Source organism: Cyprinus carpio, chromosome B7 (genome assembly GCF_018340385.1).
Source record: "Cyprinus carpio isolate SPL01 chromosome B7, ASM1834038v1, whole genome shotgun sequence".
Taxonomy (NCBI): domain Eukaryota; kingdom Metazoa; phylum Chordata; class Actinopteri; order Cypriniformes; family Cyprinidae; genus Cyprinus; species Cyprinus carpio.
The window spans coordinates 26,212,387-26,225,249 of NC_056603.1; the positions used below are offsets into that span (position 1 = coordinate 26,212,387).

A 12,863-nucleotide genomic window follows, 5' to 3' on the forward strand; every position below is an offset into this window, starting at 1 on the left:
TGTAGTCATCTGTGGCCTGGAGTACATGATGAAAAGAAATCATGCTCACTGAAATCCCAATTGTACTACATATTGAATAGAAAAATTATTAAAAACGAAATAAGAATGTATGGAAAATTGGTTTGTTTCTTACATCCAAAGGCTTATCTGATGGCAGGGAATCTCCAGTCAGCAGACATATTTACAGTGGAATATTATAAGACATTCAGGCTACGTTAACACTTGTCAGTGTTTGGGATTGACAGCTTCATTTACTAACAGTGTGAATGTTCTGTTCATGACAGAGGCTGGAATACTGTCTGTATGTATGTGCAACTGAAGTCAAGCTTGTATTATAGTTGTGACTATCACCTAGTGACAGTGACTAAAGTAAATATCAAAGATGGCGACATCCAATACTGCAAAATCTTTTCAACTGAGGCGTTCCATGTTAATTAATCAACAGGCAGTTTATACCTCAGTAAGGAGGGGATTTGAGTCAACCGCAGACCAAATAAACTGTCTGGAGTAGCTCTGGTAAAGGACGGTGACTGGCTTTAAACCTTCAGATGACACAAAGCTCATATAGCTGCATCTCTGAATATTACCAAAACCATACATGAAAAGCCACAACATGCCGCAGAGGGGCTCTCTCGCACTGTATAATGTAACAGACAACTGATCATGAGTCCTGTAAATTTACTGGTGTGAGTTTGTTAGAATGGGGCTATCATAAATAACTGAAATTTGTGCGAATGCAACTGTATTAATTATTTAGACACATCACTTGCAACTGGATTCCTCTGCGGTTTGAATGTGGCAGTTACATAGATGGAGGAGTGAAGTCATGTAACAACACTGTGTGATTAGTAACAAACGACTGGGATTTAGAATGGTATATTTAGGCGTACTAATTATTTACTAGTTCATTTAATTCTCAAGCATGACACAGGATTTGGTGTGCTGTCAAAAACATGCTTGAGTGCAGGACTTGGCTCAAGCATTAACATCCCAGCTGGACTACTTGATTAAAGGAATAAATATAAAGGGATAAAAATTAGCATCAAAAATTTTAAAAATGGGGTTGGAGCAACACCAGACTCTCATTCTTGTTCACTTATCACTTAAATGTTCAAAAACAGAACAACACAATTACATAAGAGTTTACCTATTGCACATTAGAGTTTCTATTTTCATAACATTTAGACAGTGTTTAGCATATTTAGTACTATAAAAGTATGAGAGAAGTTTTTAACTTTTACCTGGTCCTGCGTTTCTCTGTCCAGAGGAGCATTTAGGTAAATTATTCCTTCTCTGTTGATAGTGAAGCGCATCTCTGGAAACTCTCCCTCAAGACTATACTCAACTGGACTGCCACTCCACTTCACCTGCAAACACACACACACACACACACACACACACACACACACACACACACACACACACACACACACACACACACACACACACACACACGCACACGCATGCACACACACACACAAATACACACACACAGACAACATAACCAATCAAAACCACTGTAGTTAACTTGAATGAACGTATACTTGTTATATACAGTATATATGTATATTTCAAATCTTTTTTTTTCCATCCATTTGATTTTCTTTTTATTTATTATACAAGTAACAATAGCAAAAAGGCCTCTAACACTAACTTGCTCTATTCTTTTTATCTATTCTACCTGTTTTCTTTTTATTTATTATATGATAAAAAAACCTTGCTATGTGTACTGTGTTAAGCTAACTGAGAATTGTTATAGCACTTGCGCACGTATCATTGCTCTTTTGTTGATTTTAATTGCTTTTATTGTCCTCATTTGTAAGTCGCTTTGGATAAAAGCATTTGCTAAATGACTAAATGCAAAAGTAAATGTATAACCAAAGGCTGATGTTAAAATAAAGATTGCTTTCCTTATACAATGTGAGGGCACCATCCAAATGGCTTGGACATCAGATTTAAACAACGATGAGATACAATGTTTGAGGAAAAACCTGCATGTTTAGGCACTGCTGATAAGTGCGGTGAGGCCGGCACCTGCCAAAACAAACCAGCTGCCCTCACAATGAAGGGATTTTCCACTGCGCTGCGACAAATGATGCAAACGGTCCTGGGAAGGGTGTGGAAACGCACCGAAGAAGGACAGGACCCTGTAGAGAGGAGACATGTGTATCTCCTCAATACCTCGCCCTCCAACCGTTTGTTATGGAGATGGCTCTCCAAACTCAAGCACTTTGTATACATCAGCGGCCCTCTCTAAAGATGACCTGCCCACACTGTTATGAACTGTCAAGAGCAGAGCTTTGAAGAGATTAATGTCTCGTCCTGCTGTTCTAAAAATGGCGAGCACCAGCTAAGGTGATGTCATCTATTTTGTTTCCAAGGCCTGTTTTTGACAGAAGTGATAGAATCCTCTTAGGACGAGTCAGTTCATGCCTTTGATGTGTAGTGCTGCAAGATAGAGTGTTAACAGTTGGATGTTGAAAATATATTTTTGAGATAAAGAGTCCATCCATGCACACTGAGGAGCCCTAGGAGGCTATTATTATTTTCGTTCTCTTTTGTTTTCTTAAGATCACAAGAAAAAAAAAAATACTCACCCTTTCTCTAATCAAACAAAATCATTTAACTGCATCCGTCAAATATCATTCTATAATCATGCAGGTGTCCCAGACACTCAGTCTGGCTAACAATTAAATTGATCACATCTTTTCAGTCACTATTGTGTCTATGATGATAGCTGTAGCCTCCTGCTCCTCCTCCTCAAGTGTTACCGATTTGTAAATGCTCCATCACTGAGTCATACGAGTGAATCTCTGATCAAAGTGTACAAAGAGGAGTAGGAAAAAAGCTCATCCATGATGCAGCCATATATTATGCTTATAAATGTATATATATATATATATATATATATATATATATATATATATATATATAAATCTTATCTTATCTTATCTTATCTTATCTTATCTTATCTTATCTTATCTTATCTTATCTTATCCAAACTTCCATAGAATCAGTATCACTGTAATCACTGTCAGATTGATTTTTTGGGGTCCAGCTAATAAGCTAGTCACTGCCAACCCACCTGACTTTAAAGCGCTACAGTAGTGGTAACCCCCCTAAACTGGACACAATTAGGTGGTTCCTTGCAGACCCTTGTGTGAAGGACAGAATGATCAGGCTTCTCCTAAACTTATGTTTAGAACTTCATTAAAATTCAGCATGGTGAAATCCCAGCACCCTGAAGAGTGTTTAAGCAAGACATTTTTAAAGCACACCAGCATCTTGCAAAATAAACTACAGAGTATCACGGATCACTGATTTACTGGAACAATGCCATTTTTTTTTTCAGCCTGAAGCTGAACATCCTCCACAGACTTGATTTAAACATGGCAATTCAAAATGCTTCTGCTGTCAGCCTATCTGTCTCTGATACATACTCAGTCACAAACATCAAATTGTGACTCTTGAGCAGTAATTTGTCATGTAAGGTCAATTTGAATGAAGAAGGAGAGAAAAATGTGATTGCACTATTGTGGCATCAGCTAAACACAATATGGATGAAATGGGGATGAAGAATGGGTGGCTGCTCAGTTCAGCTGCTCTCCTGAATTGTGTCACCCCTGTATTTGGTGGATTTGAGTGAGAGCAAACAAACAAAGCTGACATCCCAAGCTTAAGCCATCCACTAAGCATTATGATCAAATAAAGCTCTTTATCTGAAATACCAAAAGTGTTTTGTAGGAACACATGGAGTTAAGAGGATTGAGATCAACTTTTTTTAGGTTCATCTCTATGCTATTTTAAATAGAAAAATGGAGAAGGATGAAATGAGGAGAGCATAGCCGAGGCTGACCTGCAGTGATGCAATGAGAGACTCTGAGTCCTTTATGACCACTAATCTGTTTCATAACCAATGAAACTCCAGCCACACACATGCACATCACAGCACACACCAGTGGGTGGGAAAAGGCTTTTCCCATTGAAAAAAAAAAAAAAAAAAAAAAAAAAAAAAAGCAAGTCAGACACTGCACACGTATTAATGTACTCATCTGACTCAACAGTTCTTTGGCATAAATGAATTTAAATATAATGCAATGCAATATCAATCTGATGTTCCATTGTGTTATTTTTATGTTAAGATTAAGTTATATTTTAAGATTCAATTAAGATTCCGTTGCATTTATTAAAACCAATACTATACCTGCAATACTGTATCCACATCACAAAAGCATAATTTTTATCATAAAATGTATCCAGCAGGTAAATACTACTACTACTACTACAAGGGGAAGTCGTTGCCTAATGGTTAGAGAGTTTGACTCCTACCACTAAGGTTGTTGGTCTGAGTCTCGGGCCGGCAATACCACGACTGAGGTGCCCTTGAGCAAGGCACCGAACCCCCAACTGCTCTCCCTTGCACTGCATCATAAAATGGCTGCCCACCGCTCCGTGTGTGTGTGTGTGTGTGTGTTTGTCAACTCATTCAACTCACTTTGGATGAGTTAAATGCAGAGCACCAGTTCTGAGTATGGGTCACCATACTTCGCTGTATGTCACGTCACTTTCACTTTAATGAATACTGTGAATAAATAAACTCACAAAAGCACACACATTCTTTTACAAATGTCATTCACAGGACCTAACTTCCAATCATGGTCATTTCTATTGACAGTCCTAATGTTTTTAAGTTGGAATTTTATGTTTTAGGTTTAAAAAGCAACATAGAAATCTTCCACCCTGCTTGAGTACATATAGCTCTGTGTGTGTGTTTGTGTGTGTGTGTGTGATCCAGGAATTTTAGTGGGTGGAAAGGTGTTGGTGTGTGTAGGAGGCACCCACGAAGGAGAGAGGAGGATCTTTTGCCACAAACCCACAAATAACTTGTGACTGTAAAAGATTATTCTGCAAAAACATATCATATACACTTTCCGCTGCATACTGTGCAATTTTACTCAAATATCACTGGCTGTATTCAAGCATTTCAGTCAAACTTTATTTTAACATCCAGTTCTCACTATTTACAAACCAGTAACTATGACTTTTTACCTGAAAAACTAATTTGCTGCTTATTAATAGGTAGTTGTTAGGTTTAGGTATTTGGTAGGATAAGGGATGTAGAGTATGGTCATGCAGAATATGTGCTTTATAAGTACTAATAAACAGCCATTATGTTACTAACAGGGAGGCTAATAAGCAACTAGTTAATAGTGAGAATTGGTTCATATACTGCAAGTGTTACCAGCATTTCTTACTACGACACTTTCTACAACAGATTTCACCTTTGCTGTGAAAATAGATGCAAAATTAATTAAACATAAGTGCTAAGCGGTAGAAAGTAGATGCCCCACATCCACTATCATGGTATCAGATGTTTCATAGACAGTGACTGTATGTTAGGATGGCAGTGAGTCGTGACTAATATAAATTCTGAACATCAAGCAAAAGGTCATGTCATGATGAAAGCCATGTGCAATTGTGGGATGCTGCTACAACTTGCCTTTGAAGAGGATGAATGCAATATAAAACAGACTCACCTATGTTAATATATATACATATATATATAATGTATGAATGTAACAAAAATATAAATATGTTATTTTAGTATTGAGACACACACACACACACACACACACACACACACACACACACACACACACAGGATATCCATCTCATGCCGTCAGTGCTCCTAGAGTCCTCTGCTTTCGTTATACCTGTGAGATTTGGATGGGGTATGGTCCAGGCAGATTCTCTTGCAGTCTCACAGGGTCAGGTGAGGCCCATGCGTTCCCAGTCACCTCCACTAACACAGTTCCAGTGGAGAAGAAAGCGTTAGACTTGCCGGCCATGTCCTGTACCATCACAGACAGCTTGTAGCGGCCACACATTTCTGGATCTAAAGTTGAGGCACCTGGCCAGATGGACACATTAAGAAAAAAATAAAATAAAGCTGAAGCACAAAGATCAAAAGGGAAAATATGTAGTAGCCTACATTTTTGAATGAAGTCTATTTGAAGCATTTATTTGATCAGAAATACAGCAAAAACAGCAATATTGTGAAATATTATTATCATTTTAAACTTGAATTTTCTATTTTAATATGTGACCCTCTCTGTGAAATCTAAAGTCTCAAAATCTTATTATGAGATAACATGCATCAACGTTTGATTTCAACCATTAATGTCACTATAATTTCAATCTTTGACATAGCCCTACAATATTAAAGATATAATGTAATGTCATAAAAAATGACTTTAGCTGGGTTTTCACAGAGATGGTCACATATATGGACCCACTTTATATTAAATGCACAGTTCTTTGAGTGTAACTAAACTGTAAAAATCAGTTGTTTTTGTTTTTAATTCAGCTACAGGTTTTGTTTATTGCCTAACTATTCCAGTTTATTTCTCCCCGTGAGCAACTTAAAGGCAGCAGTAAAGACCATCTATTGTCTGCACTGCCTCATGAAAACACAGTGTACAAACACTCTCTGAGCATATTAAGTTTCTGTTTTTATCTCTCTCTGAGCTGATGCCAGGCTGCTCTAGTTATATATGAACCAGAATCCTCTGAGCTGACCTGATGGCTCGGGCTCTCGGTGACTCACTCAAATTAACCAGCTTTCTTTTCTGGCTTTGTGAGGTTTGGCACTGATTCAAAATCATTTTAATTTAGCAGCCATGTTTAAAAAACCAAAGGGTAATGTAGTTAACAGCTGATTTAACAATGCAATAAGCAGAGCGTATTGGACTGGCTGAGTGAAAGAGAGAAAGAGAGAGAGTTATTAGCTGATTTCATGGAGGAATTGGGTTGAGAGGAGTAAAGGATGAGGAAGGGAGACAAAAAGGGATACTGTCTTTCAATTAACACCAAGACACTAAAAAAGCATGAGGCAACTATACAGAATTCACAAGAAAAAGTAGGTATATTTCTATGCCTTTTCAGGATTTGATTGACTGATGCAATGGCATGGTGTTTAAGAGACACTGACTGATGTAATGCATATCATATTATTAATTATTCTTTGCCAAATATATCAGTCTGATTATTCATTTCATTCACACACAAACAGCAGTAGTTTATTACCATCCTCTGTTAGGAACACTTCTCCAGTGATGGAATCGATGGAGAACATGTAGCTGGCAGGGATGCGTGGTATCTGGTCCAGAAGACTGAAATGCAGGTCCGCGTGGGCCGTGTTTCTGTCGTCTCGGTCCAGCGCTTCCACCTGCATGAACGGGATTCCTGTGACAACGACACACACACATCAGAATTATTTATCACAATCTACATGAACCGACTGAACTGACGGATTTAGATTTTGACGAGCAAATGGTGGTTATTTGCATATTAACAGAACTGAATTTCAAAAATAGCTTTTTCTTACAATTAAATAATTTTATTAATATATACAGTGTGAAAGGAGACAGGAAACGACAGCGAGAAGATTGAGGAAATGTGACTGGCTATACTACGCATCATGTAAAGTCGTTGATTACCACAGAAAATAATTTTTTAATTACTGGCATGAGTCGACAGCTGGCTATAGAGTTTATTTTGTTGAACCAGAATACATTCTACTTTCCTTCATTGCCCTATTCTTAATGTTTGATTGCAATCAAGTGATTGCAAAACAGTTTACAATCTCACAACTAGGCTGACATTCAACACAGGTCATTAATGATGTTCTATATTCAAATCATTACCAATGTATATTCAGCATAAGAGGGTGACTTCACTGCGCTGACATAAATGTTGAATCATTATCAACATTTGCTTCTTAAGTATTTTCGTTTTCTTCCTTAGCATGAAGCCTCTGAGGTCATGTTCTTAAAATAGAAGATGAGAAATCTCTGAGCATTACTGAGCAATGGCATTTTTCATTTTGGTCTTGTTATTCACTCCAATCTCTGTTAGCGTTTCTGAGAAAACCTGAAGAACATGTTAGTGTTAGTGCTTCATTTCATCTGTCATCACAGTAAAACAGCTTGTCCTCATAATCCAATAGGCTTTTCATGTGTCTCATTATTGAAATGAAAAATAAAAAAATACCATTCAATTATGCCACACTAAGCTATTTCTAACCGTGCTACTACGCTACTCTAATTTATGGTGTGGCATAAGAAATGTGTGGCATTCAGACTAACAGTTGATCTCGTTTAGCATCGCACGCCTGTAGAATTTAAGAAAAAGTCAAGGCAATTAGGATGAGCATCAAGCAAAGGAAGTTCTCTAGCACAGGCCTGCTGTGCTCTTCTCCCAACCACCTTTGAGAAGCCCCAGCTGCACGCTGCCTCTCATGCTCTCTTCCAAGAACACCGGCACGTTGTCGTTCTTATCGATGACGCACACCTCGACAGTAAAGCTCTGAGCGTGCATGGACTTTGTGAAGGACACCTGGGAAAAAATACTCAGGTCAAATCACTCGAGCAGCATGTCTTATTAGAGCTCAATTCTTTTTGCCTCACGTTTCATTGACCTGCGATTTTCGTCAGCATTTGTTATTTTGGGCTGCACTCAAGAAGCCATGTGCTATAGCCAATGCTGAATGTAGGCAAATGTTAAAAGAATGAATGACAAAAACAAGTCTTACATTAAAGACATCTGCATTAAATATGGGTCTAAGACAAAGGAACATTTCAAGAGTTCAGATGCAAAAGTGAGCAGTTTTATCAGGCTCCTACTGTATGTGTAGGTTCAGAAATTTCACATTAATGGCAATAAATAGATTCTTGTCAGTGAAATAATGGAACATAAACATAGGAGCCTGAGAAAAATGCTAAATTTAGAAGAAAATTTCAAATGGCACTTAGAGGCTTTTGCATTTAAACTCTTCATTTCTTTTTTTGATTGATTTTTAACATAAATGAAATTCCTTTAAGATTCTGCACCTGCAAGGAGTAAGACGGCTGCTTCTCTCTGTCCAGAGGTTTAAGGGCATACAGGAAGCCTGACTCTACCCCAAAAATCCCTTCATCGTCACCACTTACAGTCAGATCAGAGAAGGTCAGGGGGAGATCTGGCAACTGTAAAATCAAAATATGATAAGTATAACACAATCTTTAAATATGCATATAGTCATCATATCTACATAAAAAAAAAAAAAAAAAAAAACACACAAACACCCCACCCACTCCACCAAGGGCTTTACCAGGTCAACCTACCCTTTTTCTTTGGAAAGGAATCACTAGCTTTTCACGCAAATGCTACTTTGTCATTTCTTTGGTTGTCAGTCCCTACATTTTGCAGTGTATAGATGACCAATTTTCTTTTTAACAGCATGAAAAACTTTCTTTTCAAATAGTGAATAGTTTGTACACTGACATGCACAAAAAAATCCCCTTATAATCACTGAAGCTATGAATCACTTCAGTTCTGCACTCTCGCAAAAAACAAATCCATTAACAATCAATAGAGCTGTCTACAGAAAGTATACCTTATTTACATTATGTCTGTACTTTGCTGCTAACAATAAAAGTGTCTGCGCTAAACCAAACTGGCATTTTGAGCAGGTGACATTCAAATGCATCCAATTGGCCGTTGTGTCAATGTGCTCTGTAATTAGTTACAATGTTCCACTCTGCAAAATAGCACATTGTTGAAAATAACATTTGCTGCAGTGGTACTATATTTAAACAGAATGCTGGTTTATCCGACACTTTTCACAGTTATTTTATTGCGGGAGCTGTAATCATAATCACAGTTTTGTTTTTTTGATTAATTACGCAGCCGTAATTTAACCAGTTATCTGGCCACCGAAGCTACTTTATGTGGACGAGTTAAACAAGCTACATTCTAAATGGCTGATGATTCGAGCTGCTTGATTAAATCACAGTGACCACCTTTTGCTGCCTTTAAATGCATATTCTGGGAAACGAGTCAGGCATTCTTTGTAATGACCTCATGATTTCAAGTACATAACATGGAAGTACCCTAAACAAAACAATTTAATTATATTGCGAGCAATAAACCAGCGTAACAACACCAGAATTCAAAATGATATATTGGAAATATTAATTTATGTCACTAACTTAATGTATGGGGAATCACAAATAGGCCTATATGTAAAGCAAACTGTGAAAGTTGAATATTAAACACCATTAACTACAGACTTGCTTTCTGTTCACTTGCATTCAGATCTCTTTATAGATTATAAATATATCATCCATATTTAGATCAGTGTTTCTGCCATGTTTCAAATCGGCATGCTCCTTCCAGCGTCACAGCTTGGCATCTCATGTACCATCTAGTAAATACAAGTTCCCACTTGTAAACATGGCTTGGTCATTTGTGTGGTCGGAACTCGCAGTTAAGATATTTACGAAAAAGAGCACTTGAAGAGCACATTAATGGCTGTTAGTGTAAACACTGGTTGCGTAGTAGAAGTGGTCAGTGAGACGGTATTGATGTTTGGCTGACCGTTCTCTAAATGTCTGTGAATAAATGTGGCTGTTGCTGTTGACAGCAGTTGTGTGGCTCAGTGGTTGACACCAGTGCACATAGAGATTCAGAATTAAGCTGGGCATGAGGCTCCAAATGCTTTGTGTTCAGTACTGGCACATCCAATACAGGGTACAGTGTGCATGTGGTCACATATTTTAAATAGCACACAGACCTGAACAGTCAGTGTCATGCCAAAAATTCCCATCTGCCTGGCCCGAATTGTAATTCTTTTGTCTGGTTCCTGGAATGTATCTCTGAATAGTTTTTTTTAAATTTATTTTTATTTTTTTTCATGCTTGCCTAGCATATTTAGAATGGCATGCCAGTGAGTTTTTATTAGGAAAGGTAAAGATTGATCGAAGTGCTAGTTCCACACAGCATGACTCGTGTGGCACTTTGTAGCTCGCTTTTCCCCTTGCTCAATCTGAAATGCTGCCTACACGTCTGCACAGGATATCCAGGGAACAGAGTCTTTTAAACCCATGCTTGGTTATTTTGACTGACTGTGGTAAAAAAGCTAACAAAAATGGATCAGTTCTATCTGTGGCACCTGCAGCAAGAACACAATTCAACTTGAGCTAAAAAAAAAAAAAATGGCATCATTTGTCGCTTATTTTTGTAAGCCTAAACAAATATTATGTATCCATCATTCTGTTCTTTCAGTGATCATACAGGGGGCACGTAATTATCCACCCACTCGTATGTAGGCCATTATACTTGATTTGGACACAGAAAACAGTTTTGATAGCATGCCGTCAGATACAGAAAATGATGAGCGAGTAGCACTAGGACCCAAACAGTCTTTCAGAAATGCCTCCAATTACAGTGTCAAAGTGAAAAGCTTTTTGGAGAGCAACCAGGCTATTACTAAACGACATCTGGTAAAGATGTCTGACACAGGGTTTGAAGTAAGGCATTGTACAGGAGCGCCATATTTAGTCTGGTGACGACTGGTTTGTGCGTGAATGCCTGCTCATAATTACACCTTGAGTTCTGAGTGCTCTGGGAAGTGGGATGTAGGGTTTATTGAATGGCGTGTTCAGTGCTCTGCTTTTTCAGTCCTTTCTCTATGTTGCTCTTAGAAGCAGTCATTAATACATTTGCAGAACTCTTTAGTTCTGTGCACATCACAGCACAAGGACAGTCCATTTTAACCATCTACAGTACATGCAGTCTATAAATAACATACACAGCAATTTCTTTCACTCAGTGGTACTGTACTTTACTCACCTGATCTAACAACGTGTATCCTAATAAGTCAGAACTGCTTATTAAAATTCTTTGCCTACTGAAATGTTCAGAACCTTGGTGTCACATCCGCACACTTTTAAAAATGACATCAGTTTGTCTGTCTAGACTAAATAACAGTACACCTCCACACCACACGTAATATGAAAGAGGCTTGCATTCTACATGCCTTCATCATCTCCTGTCTTGATTACTTGAAATGCCATTTTCATCAGTCTAGTCAACGAAAACATAGCTAGACAAATTGGCAACTTGTATCATCTTGTATTAGGTGCAAAACACTCCTTTTAACCTTCTCAGCTCTTCAAAGCGCTTCCCCTCTTCATCTGTCTACTCTGTCTACACATCTACTCAGTCTGTACACACAGTTTCAGTTACTGGATTAATTACCTGCTTCAACTGAGCCTGTTATTAATAATAATAATAATAATAATTATTATATTTTATTTTTATTTTTTTACTATGGACATACCCAATATAAGCCAAGCTAAAGCTTCTACTCACATGTAAACTTTCCAAAGTCATTTTGTCCTCCTTACAGAAAGAACTCACCTTGGTGAGGTACCATGGGAAAATACCATCATAGTTTTCTGGAACACCAATTTTAAGATGAGCAGTCTCAGAAAGCAAAATGTTCTGAGACAGCACCTAAAATAGAAAGCAATTAATTGCAGAAGGTAAAACATGTTGAGTGATAAACATTTATATAGTACAGGCAAAAAGGCTAACTAAGAGAACTTACACTCAGTGCAATAAACCAAGCACTCAGAGATTCCATCAAGACAACAGGTGCCTTCATCCTTAAGACAAAAAAACCAACAACATCATTTTAGCATTCATGCTTTGCTTCAAAGTTCAGTCTATTTTGTTGTTGATGTATTTTTTTTTTTTTTTTTTTTTTTTTTGTCCCTGCATACAGTAGTTTTTAAAGTTCCTCTAAGAGACAGAAACTGACTAATGGATTTTCTTTTAAAGGTGCACTTTGTAAGTTTGTGTTGATATTTATTTTATCTTAAAGCCACAGCGTCAGCTGCCATACTGTAGGTTTGTGTTGTGATGTAGCCTAAATAGACTATATTGCAAATAGCCCACAGCAGTCTCTTTACCTAGGGTGACCATATTTTAGTTTTTCAAAAATAGGACATAGTGGGGACAGGATGAAATGGGGGGCA

At 37.7% G+C, this 12,863-nt stretch overlaps 1 protein-coding gene across 1 annotated transcript in view; it reads right to left on the reverse strand.

Annotated features, from left to right (window-relative positions):
• The window catches only part of LOC109070849 (cadherin-17-like), a 31,442-nt gene that overhangs the window by 16,424 nt on the left and 2,155 nt on the right, over nt 1-12,863 (reverse strand). The window contains exons 3-9 of the mRNA XM_042726834.1: nt 12,434-12,491; nt 12,244-12,339; nt 8,892-9,026; nt 8,244-8,397; nt 7,087-7,245; nt 5,715-5,911; nt 1,242-1,367 (exon numbers count right to left, since the gene is read on the reverse strand). Of these exons, the coding sequence (XP_042582768.1) occupies nt 1,242-1,367; nt 5,715-5,911; nt 7,087-7,245; nt 8,244-8,397; nt 8,892-9,026; nt 12,244-12,339; nt 12,434-12,491 (925 nt within the window). The remainder of the gene's footprint in view (nt 1-1,241; nt 1,368-5,714; nt 5,912-7,086; nt 7,246-8,243; nt 8,398-8,891; nt 9,027-12,243; nt 12,340-12,433; nt 12,492-12,863) is intronic.